Raw genomic sequence first — 26,806 nt, 5'->3', positions numbered from 1 at the left:
GCCGATGGTCACACTAAGTCATGGGATAATGAACTGAACTGAGTAACTATGCGAACCAAAACCATTTATTCATATCTTGATTGAAACTGATCATTAAGCTGCAAGGTTTAAATTGATCCCAACGAATGTAAGATTTAACAGTGAGTGAATGTTGGATCAGTAGGGTTTAACTTTCAATTTTGTTTGTTTAAAGACCTTACTTTAACACCAAGACTAAAGTTCATGTAGATATAATGGCAGTTAGATGACCCTCAATATGTATAGATTTTCTTTAATTTCATATCCAAATGTGTGTGTGTGTGATACACATATGTGCACTATTATTTTGGCCAATTAGTACAATTTCATGTACTCGTATTTTCAAGTGTATCGGACCATATGGAAAGATTTATCATGGTTCATTTCGGGATGTGCTTTAGATCAAGAGATTTAATCCTTAAAATGTTTTAGGGTAGAACTATCATGGTTGGCCAAGATCCATGGAAAATGCAATAGAGAAAAAATTGCATCCTCGCATTCCAATTGCCATATGTAAAGAATGTTTTTTACTAATATACCATGACAAATAGATATGTACAGTCTACTCAACTTGAAAATGCATAAATAGGCAAGATTTTTTCTCGTTTATCGCACACTCATACATGCACACACACATACGCATGGATGTGTTCAGTTATTCTTTAGAAAATTACAGTAGATTTTAAACTCATCCTGGATGAACAGCCAAGATTCAACCAAGCTAATTAATTTCAATTTGATGAATGGCTAATAAAGCGGAATGCATCTAATTAATACACTTTAATGTGATGAATGGTTATGATGCATGCATCTAATTTTAATCCTGTCTATTTGCAGTAGTGAATCAGCATAAACACTTGCCTGGACTCATAAGCTTCTTTGCAGTCGACGATATCTTGCTTCGGATCAAATAAGAACGGATCCAGTTGCTTGATATCCTCATAATCTTGGTCTGCTGTGGTCTGGTAAATACTCTGTGAGTTGAAATCCTTCAATTCAATCTCACAAGGTGCCATGGATTGCTGAAAAGAAGAAGAATTCAAGTACTCCTGTGTCATTTGGTCATTACTGTTGAACTCTAGAACTTCACCACATCCTATTGCTTGATAACTCTCCCCGTCTTTTTTTGAAAGAAGATAACTCTCCCCGTCAAAGGATGCTACCTGCTGTCTTTGCATCTCTTGCCTTATTTGGATTTGCAACTGCTGCTGATAAAATAGGATCTGACATCTGACCAAATTCAGCTCCCTTTGCGTGTACTCGATCTCTTTTTGGAGCCTAATAATGACTCCTAGACAACCATAGACAGGGTCTCTTTCCCTGGCATTGGCTTGATATATGATGGCTTTCATGGCTTCAGCCTTTTGTGACTCATGCAATCTTTGAAGATGCTTCTGAACATTACTCACTCCAAATAGACGATGGACGTTTAGGAATTGCTTGAGTTGGTCTGGGGGGAAGTATGGCGCCATTGCGCAATCTTCATGGCATCTTCTTCTTTGGTACTTGCATGATGCACAAGCTTGACTTGTACCACCTTTGACTGCCATATTCAACCTGATATGGAAATACCAACAAATGCACAATTTTATTAAAATGACGAGACTAAAGAGAAAGAGAAAGCCCGCAAGGGCTCCGTTGTTCTGGTAGAGACGACTTGTGAATGTCGTCAAGTCGACAGGATGTCACGAGTTCTAAACCCACCCACCGCAGGGGGAGGTGCTTGTCCCTTACTGCAAGATTGATGCTAAGGGGTACTCTCCATTGGGCAGGGGGATCTCAAGAACCTTATGTGGTCGGTGATCGGAGGATTTTCCCTTGGCTTATTCAAAAAAGAAAATTAATCATTAAGAGGGGAAAGGAAAACTTACATGGGAGCACAGCTTTGTGGGTGTATGACAATCATGAGAGAAGGAAAATATGAAGATAAGAGAGAGATCTTTAATTCATCAAGAGAGGGAGGAAAGGATCAAAAGGGGATGATATGAATATGAGAGAGAGAGAGAGAGAGAGAGAGATGCATGCTAAATTTGGATGGTAACCAAATTAATCATGTCTTATGCAATTAATTAAACGTTGACGTTTTCTGATATGTACGCGTCTAAAACTTGGATGCAGAAGAGAAAACGGGTCACCGATTAAAGAGGAGGAACATGCACGTAAGGTTGAGAGAAAGTGTGAAAGTTAGCAACCGAAAGATTTCAATAGAAAGAAGTATCTAAGCAATGGGTAAAAAGAATAAAATGATATATGTGTGGAAGTTGGTAACTTCATGGCATCTTAACCCAACAAGGAAATCTGGAGTTTCTGCACCTTGTTTGGAATGTGAAAATGAGAAAAAATCCGGTCCACCCATCTATGGCTAATAAAGATTTAAAGATAATTAGGATCTAAAGAATCCCTAAAATCTCTCCAAAATCCAATTTTACGATTTTAAATTAAAAATGAATTCAACTTGATTTTTTTTTAATCTCTCTCATGCAGGAACAAGAGGGAGTCATTATCAGTTACAACCAACAAGCCCGAACTTATGAGACTGTATGCACTGTCACCAAAAAAAAACATTGGACAGTCACTGCCCCATATGGATTGCATCAACAAGGAGCCACTGTCAAACATAGCAGCACCGGCAGCCACCCGCCGTTCATGCATGGCTGGGATGGCCCCCAGTGTCCTCCCATAAACGTTGCAGTAGTTGATGGTAGGCGAAAGCCTATTGCCAACACCTTTTCTTTGTAGCAATGGAATCAAGCCAATAGAGGCATCGCCACCTGATTGAGGTGGGCATCTGGCTGGCCCGGCCTGGGCCCATTTAGAGTGCGGCCTGTCGGGCTTTAAGTGCAGCCCGGCTCGGAGATGGCCCAGTTCTTAATGGGCTCGGGTTTGAAGACTAGCCCATGACCCGGCTCATTGGCCCAATGGGCCAATGTGAAGCGGGTTGGGTCAGGTTTGGCCTGACCAAACCCAACTAATTAGTGCAATTAAATAGGCAAATAATAAATAATTAACAAGTTCTTATGTACTCAACTAATTGTTTTTCTAGTTTTCAGGTTCATGTTGATATATGTAGACCGATACAAACTCCATCTTTGAACAAGTATTTACTGATGATTTTTCTAGTATGAGTTTGGTGTTCTTGTTTAAAAGGGCAGAGGTGTTTGAAAATTTTCAAGAATTTAAAGCCCTTGTTCAAAAAGAAAGTGGGCATGTTATAAAAACTTTTTACACTAATAGAGGGAGAGAATTTTTATATGATGAGTTTGGTTCTTTTTGCAAGAAAAATGGTATACGCAAGCACTTGACTGAAAGAAAACACCGAAACAAAATGATGTTGCCAAGTGAAAAAATCAAACAATTATAGAAATGGCTCAAAGTATGCTAAGTCAGAAAGGGATCAAATGTTTTTTGGGTTGAAGCAATGGCAACATCAGTTCATCTTCTAAACATATCTTCAACTAAGGCAGTGCGCAACAAATGTAAGCTTTATGAGAATCTTCAGTTTTGTAGCTTATGCTTTGATTCATTCTATTGATCGTGCCAAAATGGATAAGAAAAGTGTCAAAATGCTTTGATTCATGCTTTGATTCATTCTCTTATGAAGACGCATGTAAAAAAAGAGTGGAAAGAATCTATGAGAGAAGATATTGCAGTCATTGAAAAGAATAACACATGAGAGCTTGTAGACTTCTCACCTAAAAAAGATGTAATAGGTGTGAAGTGGGTCTACAAGGTGAAGTGCAATCTCGATGGAAGTGTGCACAAATATAAAGCAAGGTTAGTTGTAAAGGGATATACACAAACTTAGTATAGATTTCTTGTTCTCTCTTGTTGCTCAAATTAAAATTATTGCAACTAATTTGGTAAATAATAATAGTTATCAAGTTACTATGTAATTAATTAATTTTTTATAATTTTTATACTATTAATAATTAATAAATAGCTCCAGCCCAGTAGCCATGGGCTGACCCGAATCCGGCCCAAGTATATAACGAGATGGGTTTCGGCCCGGTAGCTAACAGCCCTGGGCCTAAAACCTTGACCCAAACCCGGCCCATGGCTAGCCGAGTTGGCTTGGTCCATCGGGCAGCCCGACCTGTTGCCCACCCCTCCCATCGGTGGAACCCACTTCTGCCAGTAGCACCAGCCTGAGAATCCTCTCCTTCTCCATTGTTAGGGAGGGTTTTTGCCCCCTCTTCCTATGGATTGCAAGCTAGCTAAACAGCAACCAATGACCTTATAGTCAGTCAATGAGTTGTTGGTGTAAGTATCAGACTAGCATCACCCATGGCTGCCATCCAATAGCTCCACTGGCATACCACCATGGGCAGGTGTGTGGATTAGGCATTCAAAACCCTAACACATCTTCCCTGCCTCCATCACATCGTGCCCCTCTCCCTTGTGATGGTTCTCTTGGGGAAACTAGTTCATTATTGAACTGGTACTTCCCAAGTGAACCATTTTGGCTGGTTTAGGGGTATTGATACCAGTACCTATGACTCCAAATCAATCTCAACCCAGCTTTATCCCAACTAGCCATGTTTCAAACACCATATACCAATTTATGTGGACCCTTACCCAACCTTAAACCTATAGACCCAACCGAATACTACCCAACAACTCAAAATTTCTTAAATCCCAATTTGTATGACCTAAATCCATACCCAACCCAATCTGATCATATTCTAACTCATCCTCCTATTAGTCAAAGTCCAAACCAGACCATGATCTACAAGCCCCCTATCTCAAGCCCATAATAACCTACAAGCCCTAAGATCCAAATCAAATGAGATCCAACACAAGTAGGCCAACACCTACAAGTTCAAAATGGAGTTTCCAGAGTTTCATGGCCCCTTGGATGTGACAATATTCTTTGATTTGGCCCATGCAGTGGTTCTATCTCGATTGCCATTATATTTTGCAGTCGTTGGCAGAAACATGACGTCAAGGATCAGCACAAGTATGGTGGGATGAGTTGTAGAAGGATCGAGAAAAACACGGTTTGTGACATATTCAAACATAGGAGGAGATGCAGCATTTAAACCGGGTTTGTTCCTTCTGATCATACTTCAAAAGCCTTAAAACATCATATTCAAAGAAAACATATTCCTAAAACTACTCCCCAAACCCAAGTAGGTGAAATCGATTTGGAATTCAATACAACTAAATATTCAGTAGAACCTACCCAAGACCTTCATTAAGACCTAGATCCAATTAGAGAAGATTTGGATCCAAGATCTCATGATGGATCTAAATCTATTTTATTGGATCTTTCAAAATCCAATTTAGAATCAGTTAGCTCATTCGTAGATGAACCTAATTTAGACATTAACCTAAACCACTTAGATCCAAATCAAAAAGGCCTCTATCAAAACTACTACGCAAAACCTTATTGAATCTAGGCCACAATGAATTCTCACAAACCAAACCTAATATCCAAATCCAACAATACCCTATACTCGATTTTTCTAAACCTTATCCAGACTTTTTTAAAATCCCAAGGTGAATCATAGAGTATGGAGTAATGAGTATGTCAGATTGGAGTATTTATGTATTGGATATGCATAGCCAACTTAATCCCTTTGTACATAGAGGCGTGATGGATGATTATGGTTGGTTTGAGAAGAGCATACATAGGTTTTTTACACTTCTCAAAGTGGGACCTGCTTGGTACCTCCAGTCTGAGGAGCATGGCATTGTTCACATTGTTTATTATACATCCATGACCCAAATAATAGAGTGAAACAAGAAAAATCACAAGTGAGGTCCAACCTTGAGGATAAGTCTTTTTCAACCTAAGGAGAATGATGCAAGAGCATGATCGAGTCACCACCGGGTCTACAAAATTCATTCGGATCTAATTTCATTATTTGGTTTTTTTATAATTATTTAGTTTGGATCTTAGTTTAGGGTCTTCTTTTGGATCTTATTTCATATCTGATCTATCTCATATTCATATTGGTTCTTGATCCATATTTGGATCATAGTTTAGAATTGGATCTATCACATATCCATATTAGGAACAAGGTTTTTACGGTTGCTTTATTGTTTGCTATATATATTCATTGTAGAGAGGAGAAAAAGAGTTAGATGAATAACCAATTATAAGTAATTTTAGTTGATTTTCTTACAATTTTCTGTTATTTTTCATGTTGTTCTTAATTTCTTAGTTTTTGTAGTTGCGCCAGTGTATTAGTTGTTGGGGAGTTCAAGAGCTATCTTCATACTCACTGCATCTCTTGCAAAATACATTGAGTTCACTACTTGAGATTCTTTTTTTGCTATGCCAAGGAAGCAAGCCCCCCACCCCCTTGTCTCACCCACAATCATGGACAAGAACTGCATATTGATTGTCCTCCACTTGGTATAACCCCTAGGTCCTCTTTCCCACTAGAGAGTACACCTAGCATCCTTGCAGTAAGGGACATCATTTGTGGGTTTCAAACCTGTGACATTCTGTCAAATTGGTGAAATTCCCAAGCCACTCATGCAGTCCTATCAGACAAGTGGAACCCTTGTGGGCTACTACTTAAGATTCTTTTGGGTCAGAATATTAGATTTTTTTTAACAAGGAACCCACCACTATGACCAAGCCCTAATTGACCCTAGAATATAATGGTAAACCTTGAGAGAGTGGACCTGCCCCACAATGCTCTTTCATTCCCATTGTAAGTTTGATCCCAAGAGAATCAAACCCATGAAGTCTAAGGCCTCCATTACGATGGTTGCCCTATCTAATTGTTTGACCCAATGAGGGTTTGAGATATTAGTCTATATGCTAATTTTGGCTAGCAGTTTGATTCTGAGCTAGCATGGCACATGCCAACTTGATTGAATGATCCTAATGGTTTCACTATTATAAGTTTGCAAATCCTTTTGCCCTTAATAATTTGTGAATTACTAGGGCAGTACCTTACGTTAATTGACAATAGGAATGACATTTCAAACTTCTAGTAAAATCATTAAAAAATAATGGAAGTCAATCATTCATTGACTTAGAGGCTTCTAATAAATTAAGCAGGTTAGATTTTCCTGGTTTTGCACCAACTCAAAAAATAAGCTTGTTATAGCTATGGAGCTATAACAAGCCTCACTTTTTTTAAAGAGCCTTGTGAAGATGCATGACTCTGCGCAGCCATTTTGGCTATAGGGTCAAATTTGCAAGTTGTTACTGTTTATTTTTTTCTAAGGTAAGCAGTGTTGCTACAATTTGATAAAGTTTGACTATGTTCTGCAAAGTGTTGTAGAAATTAGCATGTTTTTGTGATCAGATGATAAGGAAAATAAAGTTCTGAGTTTGCAATAAAGAAGTCATTTTAATGAATATGCTCTTCATATTTGTTGTAGTTTGGAGTTGTAATATGAGATTATATTGGTTATTCCATAGTTGTTTTCTTAAATTGAAGGTTGTGTGAGAGGTTGAGAATGATGTGGATTTTGAATATGCGAATTTTCTCTCAAATATATGATTTTTTTCTTAAATATGTGAATTTCTTTTAAAATATATGAAAATGTGAACTTCATCTCAAATATGTGAATCTCCTAAATATGTGATTTGCAAAAAAGTTTCACATATTTAAGAGAAAAGTCACACAATTAAACGAAAATTGCATGTTTAAGAGAAATTTTGCATATTTAGGAAGAAATTTACATATTGAGGACAAAAATCACATCTTTAGGAGAAAATTTGTATATTTAAAAAAAAATCATATATTTAGAGGAAAATCACATATTTAGAAGGAAATTCGCATATTTGAGAGAAAAATTGCATATTCACATATTTGAGAGGAAATTTGCATATTTGGGAAAAAGTTCACATATTTAAGAGGAAATTTGCATATTAGGAAGGGAATTTGCATATTTAAGAGAAAGGTTGCATATTTAGAAAGTTCTCATAATTTGAGAGAAAAAATCTCATATTCACATATTTAAGATAAATTCACATATTTAAGAGAAAATTCACATTAAAAGGATATTCACATTTTATAATATTCTAATGTGTTTGGAAACATGTAGCTATAGAAGGAACTATGAAATCCACATGTCATCCAAACAATTTTAAAAATGGATTTGCAAAGTAATAGCTGAATTTGTGATGGTGCTCCCAAACAAGCATGTGGAAAGTACCAAATCCATAAAATTTGTGGATTTCATACTTTCTTCCCTAGCTACCATGGACTGCTAGATTCCAAATAGGGCATAAAGTTTGTTCACAAAAAAGTAAAAAAAAAAACTCATGAGGTCTCTCTCATCTGGTAAGGACAACTAGTGGGCATACCAAACTAAAGGAACAACACAAGTTCAAACCCTGAGGGATGTATGTCCCATGCCACATGCCAAAACTAGGTGTACTCTTTATTGGACTAAGGGAACTGAGGTTTGCATGCAATAAGCTCATGTGTGACGGTGTGAGTGATGTGATTTTCTTCAATTATTTTAGAAAAGAAAAAGAACCTTAAGTTGTGAGTTATTTAAAAGAGTCTTCCTAATATTTCAGTAATTATAATTAATTATACCTTCTTTTGTAGTAACTTTTGTTTCAAAGTTAGGCTTGGTCCTAACATCATTAAGCTGACCTTTGTTTAGTCCATAGTCACAAATATTGACTATTTTGAAAATCTCACAATTTTATTGAAATTTTTAAATGCTGATGTAATCCCCAAAAAATATGATATTGTCAAAAATGTCATCAGTTTGAAAAAATCATATTTTTGTCATGTTATTAATACTCTATTTGTATTTTATTTTAATATTTTGATATTTGATATGGATTATTTTTTTACTTGTATCCAAAATGCCCAAGACTCAATTAGAGTTGTATCCAAATCACCTAAGATCCTTCTTTGGACTACCTGGCCCATGTGGGGCTCACATAGAGAGGTCGACCTCCCCATTTGAATGGCCTATAAGGATGTGAATCCCTCCAAAATGCTCATTGGCTATTCCAAGAAGAATCTAGGAGGTGTTACCTAAATATGATTTAAGCCAAGGAAGGTCTTACCTAGGGCTAAAGAGGTGCTTACTCATAATAGGATCAATCTACGCCGGTGTTTTCTAATATAGGCTTAGTCTCAAGTAGGTGTTAACTCAATTTGAATTTATGCTTAGTAGGTTTGATCTAGAATTAGGATTGCATTTATATTTTAACTTTGTAATATGTGAAGGCTTTAGGAGCCTCTTATGGGCCTATATATAGGCTTGTACCCCTTTGAAATCAGATATCTAATTTTTGAATAAAAATTAAAGACTTCTCTTCACTCTCTGTCTCTCTCTCAAACTCATCACTCTCTCTCTCTTTCTTGGCCCCTAGGCCCTTTGTCTCTTTTCTCAATATGGTGCTTGAGGTTCAAACTTGCAAGTTATGGAACTCAAGGACTAGGTTGCAGCCAAGTCCAAACAGTACACCAACTATCAACATGTGGGTAAACTCATTCTGGTGGCTATGTTGACTCCCTGGTGAACCTGATGCTCTGCAAACCCTCAATCCTTTCCCAAGCCACAAACATAGCCCAGACAACCAAGTAAGTCAGCCCAATACCCCCTTGTAAGCCTAGACCTTGCCTTGACCTATTACACGTCGTTGAACCTAGATCGAGCTTAGATTTTTCATATTGTAAACTGCAAAATTTGGCCCAACTTGTTTGGTCATATACCCCAAACAGGACCTGGTCTAGGCTTGACACTTTAACCCTAGGTCCATCCACGTATCCCTAGCCTACCCTTCAAAAATCGAATGTTTTTAACCCACTCTGTTAGGAGAATCAATTTTTCTATTATAACCTGTCTGAGTCAAAACCCTATCCAGGACCCATTAAACTCAAAATCTAGATGTTTGTTTTTGAGTTCATAAATCCCTAACCTTATTGAGTTAGGCCTTGAAACTTAGTCAAGGCCTTCCCCTACCTTTTCTAAACCTTTGCTTCAAATTTCAGATTTTTTTATTCAATCGTTTGAGAGAAATAAATTGTTTCTCAACCTCTTTCAGAAGAGACCATGTTCCTTACCCTTGACTTGACTTAGTCTAACATCGTGAGTCCAGGAATGCATCAACTGGTTTCATAGAAAACTTAAGAGAACCCATGCTACCTAAGTGAGGCCAAGACCTAACATCGAAGATGAATTCCAAATTCATCGAAGATGAATTCCAAATTCATCGACAAGTTCGATGGAAGGATTAACACTAAATTTGTTGGTGTTCATTTGGCTAATTTCAAAGTCGGCCTTCAACAAGCCATGAGCTTGTTACATCAACTTCAACTGGATGTACAAGTCATGACATATGTTACAATCCACTAATAGAGGTGGTGGATTGTTCAAGAAGTAATGTGATAAACAGAAGGGCGCACAAGAATCTATTTGTGAAGAATGGGCAGAAAGGGATCAGATTCTCATAGATGAGAATCTTGACACCTTCGTTGATCCTATTATTGAGAGCAAGGAACATGATGAATGGGAATTCGGTTGCCAACTGACTGCAGCAATTTGTGGATCATTGTTGAACAACCATATTTCGTTGAAGAAGAAGCACTACAACCATCTTAGGAGCGTTCTCATGCATTTTGTCAGCCATTCACTGCACATAATGGCATCATTGCCTGCAATGTGCAACTACAGTTGCACGTTGTTTCCCATACTCAACATTGTGTTTCCTTAGCAATGATGCATACAACCCCCAATAATAAACTGCTACAACAACCCTGCATTGGAGTATGTCATACATCAAGCGCATATTTTCGCAAAAAAGAGAATGCATGCCTAGTGTTCCCTAGGTTGTTTCCTCATTAAAGTGTTTGTGACCATGTAACATGTGTGTCACCTACTTGTGGGATCTCCTAAAGTCTCTTGGAAGCTCTGGTTTGGCAGACCGCTTGTGTGTAGTCCAACACATGGGTCACATATTTTGTAAGGGGATAGAAGAAGGATTGTTATTCAGTCCAACTAAAATGCCTCCAGCTGCCAAGTAGTGTGACTAGTATCAGAGGCCCGGCTGGCAAACTGATATGTAAACAAGATCAGTTGTTGCCTACTATTTTTTGCAGAACTGAGAATGTTTGCGAGTACAACATAATCAAACAACTCTTTATTAGAGATTGTCATACAATGGACACCTGTCATCTCCATCTGCAAGCCACAAACACAACATTGTTGGTAGACTTATGAACTCTACAACAAGGCTAAACTAGTTATGAAATGTGATATTCATAGTTGGTGTTTTGTAATAAAAATGTATGGGGTATGTGCCAATGTACTATTTGATCCGAGCGAAGTGGAGGTTGAACTGGTTGGTATAAAACCATCCTTCACTCCTTGCACGCTCCTGCTTCAAGCATGGATACAATTTTCTGCGGTTGGGAATTCTACTGGAGTAGAACTGAATTGTATACCAACTCCTAACATGCGAAAGGACCCCTTTGGGTTCGTGTTGATCTTAGAGGATTAAAGTGTATCAGGTCCCAGCAGACTAAGAAGACAATGGACAAGTGGTTGGACCCTCGTATCTCTCCTTTTCTCTTTCCCTATGTATGGTAGTGTAAGGCCCTTGCTATCTAGAATGAAGCCCATCCCAAACCCTTGCAAGCCCTTAGTAGCATACCTCAACTCATGTAGGGCTAACCTGAATTCTATAAAACCTAAAAACTCATCAGACTTGTAAAGATTGTTTAGCCCAAACCTTGAGAAATCTTGGTCTGAAATTTGGACCTTAGGTTCTTTATGGTGTCTGTGACCCACTCCCCAAATTTCAGAATTTATTGAGTTCTCAGTTTTGAGAACTCGATTTTACAATCTAGCTTTCTGGTATCAAAAGCTAGTATATTCCTGCATGGTACTGAATTTCTTTTAAACTTCCAAAAAATGTAACCCCCTATTCTCATGTCCTATGAACCTCAAATTTTGACCGAACCAATTTTGAGATGTCTAGAAGCATCTTCCAAAAAACTAGAATTTTTCACTGGATTGTTTGGGAGAACTCGATATTTTTCCAACCAGTCTAAAATCAAACCTTGTTTGAACTGTACCAGTTTAGAATTTTTCTACGACTTCAAAAAATCATGGTTCCCCAATCCAGTGACCTTTGAACCTAAAACTTTGACCCAACCTCCCTTAGGGTGTCTAGAATCATCTTCCTGAATTTCATGATTTTATGTTGTACCATTCGAGATAACCAATTTTTTTTGCCAAAGCTTACATGAACCCAACCTATCCTACATTACCTGAATCCATTGAACCTAGGTCCCTTACCTAAGTCAAACTATGTCCAGTCAATAAGGGAATGATGAAATTCTTGCACCAATATAAAAATGGCTTAGATTCGTGTGCAACATGTTCAGAGTAAAAGTTGGGGAAGGTATGAGTTATGTTATGCAAGTCTCATAAAAACTCTATTCAAGTTACTTGAATTGGGATGATAAGGAGACTATTGCTATTTTTAATGCCTTGGGGATTTTGTTTTTGTACTTTATGTAATACTCAAGAATTTTTAATAATAAATTTAGGATTTTTATGTAAGTTTGGATTTGGTAGTGACCCAAACCCATCGAGTTTGGGTTTGATGTGGGTTAGAACGAGTCAAACCTGATATCCGATCTGAACCAGAGATGGAGCGATGCAGACTCCATATAATCGATCCATGCGAGTTTTGGATCGATCAAAAATTCGGAAACCTCAATTGATCAAAATAGGTATGGAACAATTTGAGTTTGGATCAAGATCCAAATAACCCAAAACCCATAGGGGCATATACGAAAATTTTTTTTGGAGTGAGTAGCAAAAAGGAAAAATGGTTCATAAATTTAGGAAATTATAATAAAGAGTAGGAGCAGTTTGGGGTTTTCCCCGTGATGGGACTCCATGCCCAATGGGGGGCCACCACGTGGTGACCCCCTCCCTCTCTCTCCTTGATGGGTTGACACTCGACCCCCTCTTTTTCTTTCTCGAGCATTCCTCTCCCTCTCACTGACTCTCTTAACTCTGTCTCTCTCTCTCACCCATACACTCTCTCTCCTCTTATTTTATTTTCATGAAACCCCTCCTCACTCCTCACAGCCTATCCTCCCTTTCTTGTTTGCTGACATTGCGCGACATCATCGTCGCCCTCTCACTGGTGCCACCTTCCGCTAGTCACTAGCTCGCATCGTCGTATGTTGCTGCCTGAGCCACTGTCAGCCTGCTCATCCAGCATCACCACTGCCACTGTCAACCCCCTTGTTGCTCACCTTTCCCTGTCTTAACCGAGCTCTCTTGGTTCTCCCTCTTTCTTGTTTGCCGACCGCATTGTCGGTCACCTCCCTCTCTCCTACGGGTTTGTTTCCCTTTCACTAGCTACCCACCTCTCTCCCTTGTTTTGTCTCTCCTATTTCCCCCCTTTTCAATTGTTTGTCATGAGGAAGAGAGGAAAAAAGGAAGAGGAGAAGAAGAAAAAGAAAAAGAAAAAGAAAAGAAAAGGGTCATTCACATGTCATCATCATCTCCATTGTGCCAAGTGAGTCTTGCTGACGCTGACAGCGACCCGTTATCGATGCCGCCATATCACTACTATTATCACAACCACCTTGAAATCTGCACCACTAACCACCTTAAAATCTATATCCCATATTACCTCATAAATTATGCACTACCTCAGAATTCATGCATGCTACCTTAGAAATCATGTTGTCGCCCTACGCTTATGTTCTGCATCATGGTCTATATTGTCGTTGTCACCTCGTTTGCCATGTTGAACGAGGAACTCATTTCGTTAGAGGTATAGTTCTCAAATCCTTATCGGAGTTTGGGGTACAATACCTCAGCGTTACTGGGTTCCTAATTACTCAAGGTGTGTATAAATAGTTACCTATAGATACTTCAGAACCTAAAAATGATCTTTTTAAGTTCGTAAATTAGTTAGAATCATATATTTAACTAACTGGAGTTGGGTTTTAGCAGACAAGATGCATAATTATAGAATCGGGTTATCTGAAACATTTTAAAATATTTTGTTTTGTAGGTTGAACTCTAAAACATAAAAAAGATAAAATTGATATATTTTGTTAATTGGCTGTAGGTAACAGTGGATCCTAAGTGTATGTTGTGTGAGCATACGCCAACGTGGCATACCCATTCAATGCTTTTGATGTGATGATACGTATGCAAACACAACATATGTATGTGATTGCTTGGTTGTACTCGTTTGCCTAGGGTGTATATCCTCATTGCATTCCATTTCCAAGGTCAAACTCTTGTTACAACTCATTCTCATCATGAATTATGCCCTAGTGAGCCATTACACCTTCGCGCTTGCGCTTAGGTGGGCTCCTAGTGCTTAGTTTGGTTGGTGTGTTGCCTTGGATAATAAGAATTGTATCATCGAAAAAATTTGAGTGGATGGAGATATTCACGAGATACATGTATTTTGGGTGGTTTGCTACTGCTAAATATCATTGTGATACGATACATACATATGCAGTTAAGACATACATACAAGAGTTATTCTATTAAGATTCGTACGTGTGCATTTGAGGTATACGTATGAATGTTGTTGTATTGTGATTTGTACGTGTGTAGTTGAGGCATAGTATGAATGTTATTGTGTTGTGATTATGCGTATGCAATTGAGGTATACATACAAATACTTATATAAATTGAGATATATGTATGCAACCATCATACATAGAAATGAATGTGATATATGTTTATTATTATATGCGAATTGTGGGATAACATATGAAGTATGATGGAATATATAGATGCATGCATTAAAAATCAACTGCATAGGATTGTTTGCACATATTAGAAGATATATGTTTAGGGTTTATCAAATATTTATGGGTGGATGACATATCTGTAATGGTTGGATGTTTATACGTAACAGACATCGGTCCTTACGATGTTTCAAATATGAAACCTTTTACGAATGTGGCAAATGGTGGGTTATAAAGGCAATGCATATTTGACAGACATGTTTTGCATTTGATATTAATCCCAATATGTATTTCATATATTGAAACTGTGTTTACACATTAAATCTTGTAAGTGTGGCAAACTCGATTTATGCACAAGGTGTGTGATTGAATAGTATGAATTTACGGGTGTTACCCAAGTTATTTCTTTATGTGTTAAATTTCAACTATTCATGATTTAATCTGCTTTTTCGTATTTGTGAGGCATGATATATATGATTGAATAGCATAAAAAATTATAAGTATTAACCCAAGTACAACGGTTGATGGATTATTACTTAATATGTTCATTTACTTGTAAAATGATATGCGTTGAGAAAAAAATCTCAAAAATTAAGAAAGTTATACATATGTGTATCACTCTGAAAGATTGTGTGACATTGGCTCATACTATTGAGATCAAGCAAGTTGGTCAAATGTGAATCTGTGTCTGCACCAACCTTTTGAGAATTGTGGTCCCATAGGACATGGACTATTGCAGTCTCATCGGTTCAAATGTGAACCCTTCTCCTACCGTAGTGGTTTAAGAGGACTTTGCACTTCGATAGACGTGGTAGAGTCTGAGGTACACACACACACACACACACACATATATATATATATATATATATATATATATATATATATATATATATATATATATATATATATATATATATATATGTCTATAGTAGTGTGCCTACGATGTTTTAGTCTAAGTGATAACATGACGACGTATCCCAAACTCTATTGTTAGTCTCTTATTCTCTTAGGGATTAAAATGTGAAAAATACAAATTACGTGAGTGAACAACCCCAAAGAGACTTCAGTACCCATAGTTGGCCGGGTATGGTGCCCTAGGGTAACTGAAATAAATTTAAGTTTAATGTTTGCAAGATTGCATGAATTGCAAAATAAAGAAAAACTATTCATGCATGAGGTAAGTCATGGCATGACTGCATAGTTATATGCATTTAAACTATTTATGAGCGTACTTATATTTTTAAATTGATATATGCATAATTATATGCATGGAATACATGTGAGCATGATTTCATGCTTAAATAAAATAAATGCTTAACTATTTGCATGAATTGGTATAAATTTATGTTTGAAAGACCTGTATACATAACTGTATGCTCGAATACATGTACATATGCTTATATGTTTGAATTGTATGTGTACTTACGCAAAAAAGATGTGTAAGTTGTATGTTTTGTTTATGCATCGATGTTTATGTAAGATTGTATGCTTTAAGCATGTATAAATGCATATGTGTATTATATGCTTAATATACGCACGTGAGTATGTGTGAATGATTTTTTTGTTGAGACCTAGTAAGGGTCTACAAAATTATGTTGAGATAAATTGTATCTCATGCTTTGTTTTTTTTCTCTTTTCATCTCTACGGAAATAGGTGGACGGATATTGAGGGACACAGGGACTATTTTATTGGATTGGATTGTATTCTTCTGTCTCATTTTTGTGTTTTGTGTACGAACTCTAAACTTTCATTTATAATATAAATGAAATCATTTTGTGACATTTGAATTGTAATGGTTTGATTCTAACTCTATTATGAGCCTGAGTTTGGGAATGATTTTGAATTTATGTGAAAAAAACTTTTGCTATATTTTTAAAAAATAAAAAAGAATTCCCTAATCGAGGCAAGGCATTACTTTAGGTGTTTGACTTAGCAAGGAATGACATCAGTGGATGTTATTGTTGCATTAGCTACATGTATTGCTGAAATGCAGTCCCTAATAGAGTTGAGCTTGTTTGATCATCTGATAAAGGATGTGACCTACATGGTGACTTGCAAGGTATTCAAAGAATGAGTGTTGCAAGTGGTGAATCATCAGAGTGGCACAACAAAAGCATGATGGGTGCCTTACTGGGTTGGAGCAAAGAATTTCGTATTTTTGCCTAGTGGACTAGGCAAATTTCAAGAAGGAGGGGATGATAGAGATCATTTTTTTACCCTATCCGAAATACTTAAGACCCAATTGAACCTATATCCATATTTCTCAAGATCTATATTTGGATCAGCTGGCCCATGTAGGGCCCACCTAGAGAGGTCGACCTCCTTAGTTGAATGGCCTAAAAGGATGTGGAGCCCTCCTAAATGCTCATTGGCTATTTCAAGAAGGATCTAAGAGGTGTTACCTAAATATGGTTTAAGCCAAGCAAGGTCTTACCTATGGCTAAAGAGGTGTTTACTTAGAATATGATTAAGCCATGTAGATGTTTTCTAATTTAGGCTTAGTCTCAAGTAGGTGTTAATTAAAATTGGATTTATGCTTACTAGGTTTTATTTAGAATTAGCTAGGATTGTATTTATATTTTGACTTTATAATATGTGAAGGCTTTAAGAGCCTCTTTTGGGCCTATATATAGGCTTGTACCCCTTGGAAATGATATATGCAATTTTTGAATAAAAATTAAAGACTTCTCTTCACTCTCTCTCTCTCTAAGTCATCCCTCGCTCCCTCTAAAAGACATATCTCTTTCTCTCTTGGCCCCTAGTTCCTCGATCTCTTTTTTCAATTTGGTGCTTGAGGTTAAGACCACACGGGTCATGAAACTTAAGGACTAGGTTGCAACCAAGTTCAAACGTACCACCAACTATCAATATGTGGGTGAACTTGTTGGCTAAGCTAACTCTATGGATAACCAGGGCTGAAATTTTAACCATAAGTTCATCCACATTTTCCTAGCCTATCCACTAAAAATTAATTTTTTTAACCTAGCTTGTTAGGAGAATCGAATTTTCTACTAGAACTTGTTCGAGTCAAAACCCAGTTCAGACCCAATCAAATTTGAAATCCAGACATCTGTTTCTGAGTTTATAAATCTCTGACCCCGTTTAGTTTAGGCCCTGAAAATTGGTCAAGACCTTCCCTTGTCCTAAACCTCTGATCCAATTTTCAAAATTTTTTGTTTAGCAAGTTGAGAAAAATAAATTTTCTCCCAACCTCCTTGAGGCTCTTGACCTAGTTCAACCCCGTAGGCCCAAGAGCGCATCAATATTTTTTATGTATTTTTTATAAAATTTAAATATATTAATATTTTGCTGAGATTTTCTTTTAAAATAAACTTTTAAATTTGTGGTGAGATTCTCTAAGAAGAAAATGCCAGATTTGTGACTAAAACGCCCTTATTGTTGAGTGGTACAGTAAAAGACCGACGATATATGATGAGTTCTGCACGGAAAAAAGACAAATATATCATTTTAAACGCCAGTCTGATGTTTAAACTGCATTTGAAATTTTAAATGAAGCATGTGGTTGATGTGATCACCTAAACATCGACGGGCTACTCGTAATTAGCTAATAATTATTTTATTATCTAGATAACCAACCATTTAGTGCATGAATGAGTCGGGTTTGCGTTGGATATCTAACTCAACCGGAACCCAAATACCTGGATCTGAGCATGAAAACTTCACACCCAAATATTATTAGGTCCACCCAAACCCAACCCGAGCAACACCTGATCGGGTTTTGAATGCAATTTTGACTGGATATCTAGTTCAACCCTGCTGGCTCGAGTATTTTATATGTAAATATATATATTAACACTCATCAAATTATATGTCTGGTAGCCGAACCCAACTGGTTCTTATTTGGGCGGGTTTGGGCAAACCCTGATCCGACAGTAACCCAACCGGTTACCCTGCAACCAATGTGGTCGCACCAACTTGACCCGAAACAACCGGACCAAGTTAACTTGAGCCCGACCAACTATGACCCTTAACACCACTCGGTTCTCTCGAACCTTCTTTTGCCTTAAAACCCTACCCGACTCGTCTTAAAACCCTGCTCTCTCTCTCTCTCTCTCTCTCTCTCTCTCCTTCACACACACAGAACACAGAGCTATAACATGTATCGACGAACAATTGCTTCTCTCTCATCGGCGATCAGGTAAGATTTGTACCACAGATTCACATGGAACATGACAGCCATGTTCTATTCTTTTCTTTTTTGCTTTTTTCTGCACATTTTGATTCAAATTTTGTTGTTTTTCTCCTCTGTCGTAGTCCTGGTTGCAGAAAACAGGTACCCATTTTCTCTTTTGGCGTCTTTTATTGGAATTTTCTCGTACTTTTGATTCTGCCTTGTTGTTGCCTTTGAGTTTGGGGTGTTGTTTGTTTTTGTGTTTTGATTCCATTTGGGTTGCATTTGGTTCATCTGGAAGGTGAGCAATTCCATTTTGTGGAGAAGAAACTATGGTGCAAAAGACATCAATTTTGGAGACGAAGCGAGGGCTGCAATGCTTCAAGGAGTCCAAGAGGTTGCCGAAGTCGTAAGAGTGACGATGGGTCCTAAGGTTTAGTTACTCTTCCTTGCAGTTTTGGATGGTGGGAAATTTTGGGTGCCTGTTAATTTGCTGGTTTTGACGCTTTCGGAGTCGGTTTTTTCTGTGGGTTGTACTTTCTCAGGGCAGAAATGTGATCATTGAGAAGAAAAAGGGTGGTCCAAAGGTGACGAAGGACGGCGTGACGGTCGCTAAGAACATCGAGTTTGAGGACAAAGCCAAGAATCTCGGTGCCAATCTTGTTAAGAAGGTCGCGAAAGCCACGAATTCTGCTGCTGGAGATGGTATTCTTACTTCCAAGCTACAATTCTCTATGATTTTGGATTAGAATGCATCATGAGTTTATTAGTCTGAAGACTTGATACGGTTCTCTATGTTTTAGGATTATGAGCATCATGAATTTATTAGTTTGAAGTGTCTCCGTTTTTTTTTTTAAATCAAGAAAATATTATGACTGCTTATTACGGACTTGAAGACGTTGTACTGTAGTCAATTTTCATAGCTGCATTTATAAAATTCCTTTTGAGATCCTAATTAAGTGGCAAATTGTTGCGGTCTCTCAGGTTAAGAATCATGCTGCATAACGTACCACACATTTGTCTAGCTTTAGCCATACCAGTGCATAGCTCAGAAGATGTGCAGCTGTGGTTGGTTGGGAGTTGAAAAATCTATATAGTTGTCTCTACTGTTAATGGTAGTGAAAATTCTTGCACTAAATGCTTACTTCTAGAAACAAGTAAAATGGTTCTTTGGTTGGTTACAACAGAATGTGCCTTGAATCTTTAACCATCTTAGGTTTCTTATTGAACTTCAAATTTCAATTAAAGATTGAAAGGGAGATTTAAATCTTACCATGTTAAACTCGGATCCGTCCAGCTGGCACATTCAGATCGACCAGCATGTCCAGCACATCCAGCTCCTATCCTAAATCATTTGGGTCGTCCAGTTGATCAGGAAAACAGAAGTCATGCTCATCTACAACTCCTGTCTAATGTAGAAGACAATCTGGATAAGGAAAGAGTCTCATGCAGACTCCCTGTTAGTGAAGCCACCAGAAAATGTGTCTCACCTCTAAGGAGGATCAATCCACCCAATGTGGGTCCTACACAAATGGTCGACCTGCCTGATGAAGACTCTAGAACAAATCCAACGGCCGACATTAAATCAGCTGTAGATTGTATGAAGATGATGTTAGACATTCATCCATCTCAACATGATCCCAATTATAAAAAGGAATGGTTAGGGCCTTGTAACATACGCTAGAAATAATATCGTATTGACCCGGTTCCGTGGACGCACATCAGGCCGAACCGTTTATATCGTGTTCCTTCTTTCTCTCTCTTGCATCAACCTACTCTAGAGCAACAGCTTCCATTTAAACTGTTCTTTGGTTTTACTAGCCATTGCTTTTGTTAAGCTCCCTTTGGTGTATGGGAGTCATGTACTGCCTAATTATCAACAAATTCTATGCATTCTCTATTTTTTTATAGCTTGCTGGCTTGCTGCATTCTACTTCATTGATTACCTTGCAAAGTGTGGAACATGGTCATTATTTACGATCAAAATCATTCTGACAAACACATTTTAGATGATGCTATCTCTGAAGGTGTTAAACCACTTTGAATTTCTTCAATTCCAATGTTCATGGAGTTACAAGCAGCTCTGTTTTCTAGCTATTTGGATTCCATAAAAAAGTCAAGTATTTCCTTGCTTCATTGGTTCATGATTGAAGCAAACAGGACTTTCTGAGAAATCAAAATGGTTCCTTTTATTGTTTAGAGCAACATAGAAGTAAATCTTTCTGAATTAGTAAGAGGAGATATAGTAGTATAAAAAAGAAAAGGCAAAGTTGATGCATCACTGAAAAGTAAAAGGTGTTGTAGATCAGCTATTAGGTATTATCGTGATAATATCATTAAAGGTAATTTCTCGGTGAGGGTATTTCTCAGAAAGATTTTCAAAAGTTGATAAATCTCAGGAAAATATCGGGAGTTTAAAAAATTGAAAAAATATAAATAACAACAGAAAAGCTAAGAAAATAATAAGTTTTGCATTATTTTTCTTCCAAAAATATAAAGAAACATGTTTTAAAGGTTTTAAAATATAAAAGAAACAAAAAAATAGGAAATACACACTTAAATAAAGATAGAGTTTTTCCCAAAAATATCGTGATATTTTGTCTTCTAGTGATATTTTGAAAATATCGTGAGATATTCCCTTTAATATTGGCTACCTTAAAATATTGGTATTTCTCGGGATATTTTCAAAATATCGCCGATATTGGTGACAGTGGTATATATCAAGCAAGAATGTCTGGGCTAAAAGGGCTACACTCAATCCATTGTCTGCATTTATAAACTTAAGAGTGCATATTATGATTAAAAAAAGTTAGTAATTTATTTGAAAGTGCTTAGACATATCATGTAGAACAGGATTTTCTAACAAGGTTATGGTACTTTTATTATCATAGAAGATTGTTGATTTGTGGAGCTTATTGCAGATCATTCCTATCATTTGTTTAAGACCATCTCTCTGATATAAATGTATGTCTTCTTTGCAGGCACCACTTGTGCGACCATTCTCACACATGCAATACTAGCGGAGGGTTGCAAGGCTGTGGCAGCTGGTGTCAATGTCATGGATTTGCGTCATGGTATTAACATGGCTGTTGATGCTGTCATTTCCCACCTAAAAGGCAGTGCTTTAATGATTAGTACACCTGAGGAAATTACTCAGGTAAACTTTAACAGTAGAAAATTGTGTAATAATTTACTAAAAAGAAATATGAGGCATTGATCTTATGTTTGTGTTACTGTGATGTATTCCATAGAAGAACATGTAACTTTTGAGTGCTTTCATTTGTTCAAAACACTATTAATTGGCAAACCCAGCTAGAAACTCGGGCAACATCTGAAGTGACCCACTTCGAACCCCAAATGGATCTGTTATCCCACCTGAGCCTGTTTGAATCAGTGGAAATCAGCTTGAAATTGGTTGACTTGTGGACCCAGCGAACAATCATAGGATTGACCAGGTAAGAACCATTCAATTGCTGTCCTGACTTGGTGAGTCTATCATGAATCTAATGCTTGATTAGGAGGGTTTCAACTTTGATCTTGATTATCTCCATTTGTGGTGTACATTATTTTAGCATTCAAATCGATTATTCATGCCTATATGTTTTTCAATGTTAGTTTTTTAATTTTACAATTCTTTGAACTTAATTAGGAGTGTGATGGCTTATTTTTTAAATTGTGTAAATTAAATATAATTTCATATTGTAATTTTTTGGTGCTTCTGATTATCTTGTAAACTTATATAAATAGAAAACACATCTGGGTCCCCCAAAGTCAACCCACTGATCCATGAGTTGAGGACTGGGAATCTGATTCCAAGTCATGAGTTCACCAACTATGAAAAACATATTTATCTTTCTCCTTCATTTCAAATTGTTAAGCTTTCCATGATCGACTTGCTCACCTTTTTTTTTTTGCTAATTTCATGTTTTCTCATACTAGCTTTTGTGTTTTTATGAAACAGGTGGCAACAATATCAGCAAATAGTGAAAGAGAGATTGGAGAGTTAATAGCAAGAGCTATGGAGAAAGTTGGAAAAGAAGGAGTCATCACTGTCTCTGTAAGGACTAAAGCTCTGAATAATATATTGATGCTGGGTATATTTTACAATTTAAATGTGTAATTATGGCATTTCAATAATTTTGCAGGATGGTAATACATTATTTAATGAGTTGGAAGTGGTAGAAGGGATGAAACTAAGCAGGGGTTATTTATCACCATATTTTATTAACGATCAGAAGACCCAGAAATGTGTAAGTATGAACTAGTATGTGATTATTGCTAGCCAAGTTGTGGGTAGTGCTTTAATGAGTAATCACGTTCTCTAGTTGATAACCCTGAATAGAGAATGAAAATATTCATTTTTAGAATTTGAGGATCTGAGACTTCAGCTAGGTAAGATGGTCATGCCTTATTGTGATTATGATAGACTGTCTAAATGATGCCTCTCTTGACTCTTTCAACCCTATATGCTTGGGAAATATTTTTTTCCTGTGCTTAACTGCCCAAGTGCTTCCTTTTTCAAGCCAAAGAACATGAACGAAATATAAACTAAATTATATCATGATGTACTATGCGTACATAGCTGGCTTCCCTTTTTTATGCAGCTTCTGCTGATACATATACTGTAATCTAAATGCCAAACCTCATCTCTTTTTGTTTCATTTAGGTTGCTCACTTTTCATGAGCTTAAGAGTTCATGTAACAGCAACCCACATGTTCTAGCTACATAATTTTACTGGGTATTGCTCTTGAACAGGAACTAGATAATCCCCTCATCCTTATTCATGACAAGAAAATAAAGGACATGGACATCATGGTGAGGGTATTGGAGTTAGCGTTAAAGGTAATTTTCTCTTTGTGATACATTAAATTATTCATCTACTTGTAGAAATTGTTGCTATGGTTGATACATTTTGTTTGTTCTTTGCACAGAATCAAAGACCTTTTTTAGTTGTGGCTGAGGATTTGGAAGCTGATGTCCTAGCTATGCTTGTCCTCAACAAGCATCGTGCTGGTGTAAAGGTTATTAATCTGCATCCTGGACATTTATGTTGAAGTGAATTCTTGCCAGTTTGTTTATGTTTCAGCTTCTTCTAAGTTATCCATGTTGTTGACAATGTTCAGTGCTAAATGTAGGTTTGTGCTGTCAAATCTCCTGGTTTTGGTGATAACAGGAGGGCGAACTTGCAAGACCTGGCCATCTTTACTGGTGGGGAGGTGTGTACATGTTTGAGAACTAGTTCAGTGGGAACATACCAAAATGTCCTTTTGCGTTTCTGTTGTCTCACTTTGTAAATGCTCTAAACTCCCATCTTTTTAGGATATGGATGTGGAGCTAAGTAGATCAAAGGCCCTTTTGGCTACAAGACCTAGTTAATCGGAAAACCTGCAAAAGACTCCTTCACTTTCTCGTTTTCTCCAAAATTCACTTAACTTCTAAAGTGCCCTAAATCTTCCCCTTTTGTGGCATGAAGGCTTTAAAAATAAATAGGTCAAAGATGCTTCTTTGTAACCAAATTTGTTAAGGACAAACACGTTACTTTCTGTTTGCAGGTTGTTTCCGAAGAGCTTGGGATGAACCTTGAGAAGGTTAGGGTTGAAATGTTGGGTGCTGCAAAAAAGGTTAGAAGTACTACTATTTCTCTTCAATTAGATGCGCTTTACTAGTGTACTGATGTTTGTGTAAGACAGGTTACTGTCTCTCTAGATGATACTGTTATCCTTCATGGTGGTGGTGACAAGAAGCTAATCGAAGAAAGATGTGAGCAGGTGTCTAACTGTAATGTGTTTTTTTCATTGTCATTTATTTGATGTTTCCATTGAAGAGATTCTAATATGGCAAATACATTTCAATTTAATAGCTGAGAACTGAAATTGAAAAAAGTACAGCAGCGTTTGACAAAGAGAAAGCACAGGAGAGACTATCCAGGCTATCTGGAGGTGTTGCTGTTATTAAGGTAGGTGACAGTTGTTTGTCTTGTTATTGTTTTTTCTTTTTTTATTGCCAAGGTGTGGGTAGCATATATGATGACCGATGACACGACCTGTTTAGCGTATCGTGATTTTTCTTTGTAGGTTGGTGGAGCCAGTGAGGCCGAAGTTGGAGAAAGAAAAGACAGGGTTACAGATGCTCTGAATGCTACGAGGGCAGCTGTGGAAGAAGGTATTCTTCCAGGTAAGCTTCTTTTCAATTTCATTGCTCGAGATAGCAGATGTTTCTTAGTATTCAATTGAGAGATTATGGTTTGTATCTTACAGGTGGTGGTGTTGCTCTCTTATATGCTTCGAGGGAGTTGGATAAACTCCATACTTCAAACACTGATCAGATGGCAGGAGTTCAAATAATCAAGAATGCTTTGAAGGTTCCTAAAAATAATATTTCTTGCTGCTGTCTTTGTGGTTAACTTATTAAAGTTCACATACACACAATGTTTGTTCGAGGTTAGATTAATATGGAAAATAATTTCATGCAGATACCTACCTTCACGATTGCCAAAAATGCTGGCGTGGATGGTTTGGTCATTGTTGGTAAATTATTGGAACAAGATAACCTAAATATGGGTTATGATGCAGCTAAAGGTATGATAATTTCAATGTCCTTCCTGCTTACTTTTATTGTCTGATTTTCATTAGTTTCCAAAGCTGATGAGAAAAAGGAGGCTAATAAAATTCTTAAATTTAGTCTTCCATTTAAGCATCCTGGATTGCCGTGGTGTCCTCCAGCATCATTGGTGCTGGGTAGGAGTCTCTGTTATCATCATTTGCAAGTTATTATCAAAATGCCTCTGTATAGTGTTTGATAATTGATGGAAAGATCACTGGCTTGTTAAGACAAAACTGCAAATCCCTCTTCCGAAACTTTGTTTTCATGAATTCATGATATATGCTATGCCCATTTTTAGGTGAGTATGTTGACATGGTCAAGGCTGGAATTATTGATCCTCTTAAGGTTGTCAGAACTGCTTTAGTTGACGCTGCTAGGTAAATCTTTATTCTATTCCTGTTGAATCTCCATTTTGCTGCCAAACTCTGTGGCAACCAGGCTTATGGATTTTAATTGCAGTGTTTCTTTATTGTTGACGACAACTGAAGCGACAGTTGTTGAATTCCCTGATGCAAAATCCTTCAATCCTCGAGCAGGCATGCCAACACCAGATGATTACGACCTTTAATGGCTTTCTTATAAGCTATTTTTAGTGGAGAGAATTTGGATTTGGATGCAAACACAGAAATTGAAGTTTTCCCACTTTGATTAGTGTCATCTACTTTTGCTTGTCATTTGAGGATATACTTTCTTCCCATTCATCCTTCTAAAACAGCAGATGATATTTTCTCATAGTTATGCAGATTTTTTGTTGTTTAGAAAGAAATGAGTAAAGTAGCCTATTTTTCCAAAGTAGGGCAGTGCACCTAGGGTCCTGTCTGTTTAGCCCAACAGACTGATTGGTGAGCAAAGTTCAAGAATCCTTAATGGCCGGCCTCCCTGTGAAATTCTTGGGAGAGATATGGACAAAGATTGGTCGATAATTTGTTTATTACTCAATGGGTATGCAATTAGGACTATTCCTCTCTTTTTTCTGTTCCTTGTAATCATAATCATCGGTTGAAAGACAGCAGTGTTTTTCTTTACCATCTTCATTTGATTTAACAAGGATTGTTCATTCTTAACTATGATATAGTTTGAGATTTGAAGAAGGGGTGTTTGGTTGCAAATTTTGGGTGAACTGTACTTTGGAATTTGGAGAGAATGCCTTTCTGGATAAAATTAGAAAGTATCTGATATTCTGGTTTCATCATTTTAGCCACGAACTTCAACTCACTTGTGTGAGCTGGGGAAAAACTACCAAACATATTTTAATTAGGGTTCCGAAAGGGTCAGATTTAAGGAGCCCCGGATCCTAACCGAGCTAACTTTCCAATGTATTTTGGGTCCGAGGTCTGATCCATTTTCAACCCTAGTTTTAACTTTTAACTTGTAAA

General features: G+C 37.2%; 2 protein-coding genes across 2 annotated transcripts; one reads left to right on the top strand and one right to left on the bottom strand.

Annotated features, from left to right (window-relative positions):
• Positions 1-845: 845 nt before the first annotated feature.
• On the bottom strand, positions 846-1,490 carry LOC149820345 (LOB domain-containing protein 7-like). Its single transcript, XM_089981788.1, has one exon. The coding sequence runs from the start codon at positions 1,488-1,490 to the stop codon at positions 846-848; it is 645 nt and encodes a 214-aa protein (XP_089837914.1).
• A 17,283-nt stretch (positions 1,491-18,773) lies between these two features.
• On the top strand, positions 18,774-26,516 carry LOC149820344 (chaperonin CPN60-like 2, mitochondrial). Its single transcript, XM_089982008.1, has 18 exons — positions 18,774-18,853; positions 18,970-18,988; positions 19,128-19,259; positions 19,372-19,531; positions 21,808-21,983; positions 22,788-22,883; positions 22,972-23,076; positions 23,583-23,669; positions 23,759-23,848; positions 23,963-24,043; positions 24,380-24,448; positions 24,518-24,595; positions 24,688-24,783; positions 24,902-25,001; positions 25,085-25,188; positions 25,300-25,405; positions 25,729-25,807; positions 25,890-26,516. Exons 1-18 carry the CDS (start codon positions 18,813-18,815, stop codon positions 25,996-25,998), a joined length of 1,728 nt encoding a protein of 575 aa, XP_089838134.1. The 5' UTR covers positions 18,774-18,812; the 3' UTR covers positions 25,999-26,516.
• Positions 26,517-26,806: the final 290 nt, after the last annotated feature.

The sequence above is a fragment of the Nuphar pumila genome, chromosome 12 (assembly GCF_984573655.1).
Source record: "Nuphar pumila chromosome 12, dmNupPumi1.hap1.1, whole genome shotgun sequence".
NCBI lineage: Eukaryota > Viridiplantae > Streptophyta > Magnoliopsida > Nymphaeales > Nymphaeaceae > Nuphar > Nuphar pumila.
Note: the sequence above shows the minus strand (reverse complement) of the source record. Positions and strands in the feature narration are given on the sequence as shown.

Coding starts and splice junctions, on each gene's coding strand:
- LOC149820345 (XM_089981788.1), bottom strand. CDS start 1,490: ATGGCGCCATACTTCCCCCCAGACCAACTCAAGCAATTCCTAAACGTC.
- LOC149820344 (XM_089982008.1), top strand. CDS start 18,813: ATGTATCGACGAACAATTGCTTCTCTCTCATCGGCGATCAG. Junction 23,849..23,962: donor AGCATCGTGCTGGTGTAAAG/GTTATTAATCTG, acceptor TGCTAAATGTAG/GTTTGTGCTGTCAAATCTCC. Junction 24,596..24,687: donor TCGAAGAAAGATGTGAGCAG/GTGTCTAACTGT, acceptor TCAATTTAATAG/CTGAGAACTGAAATTGAAAA.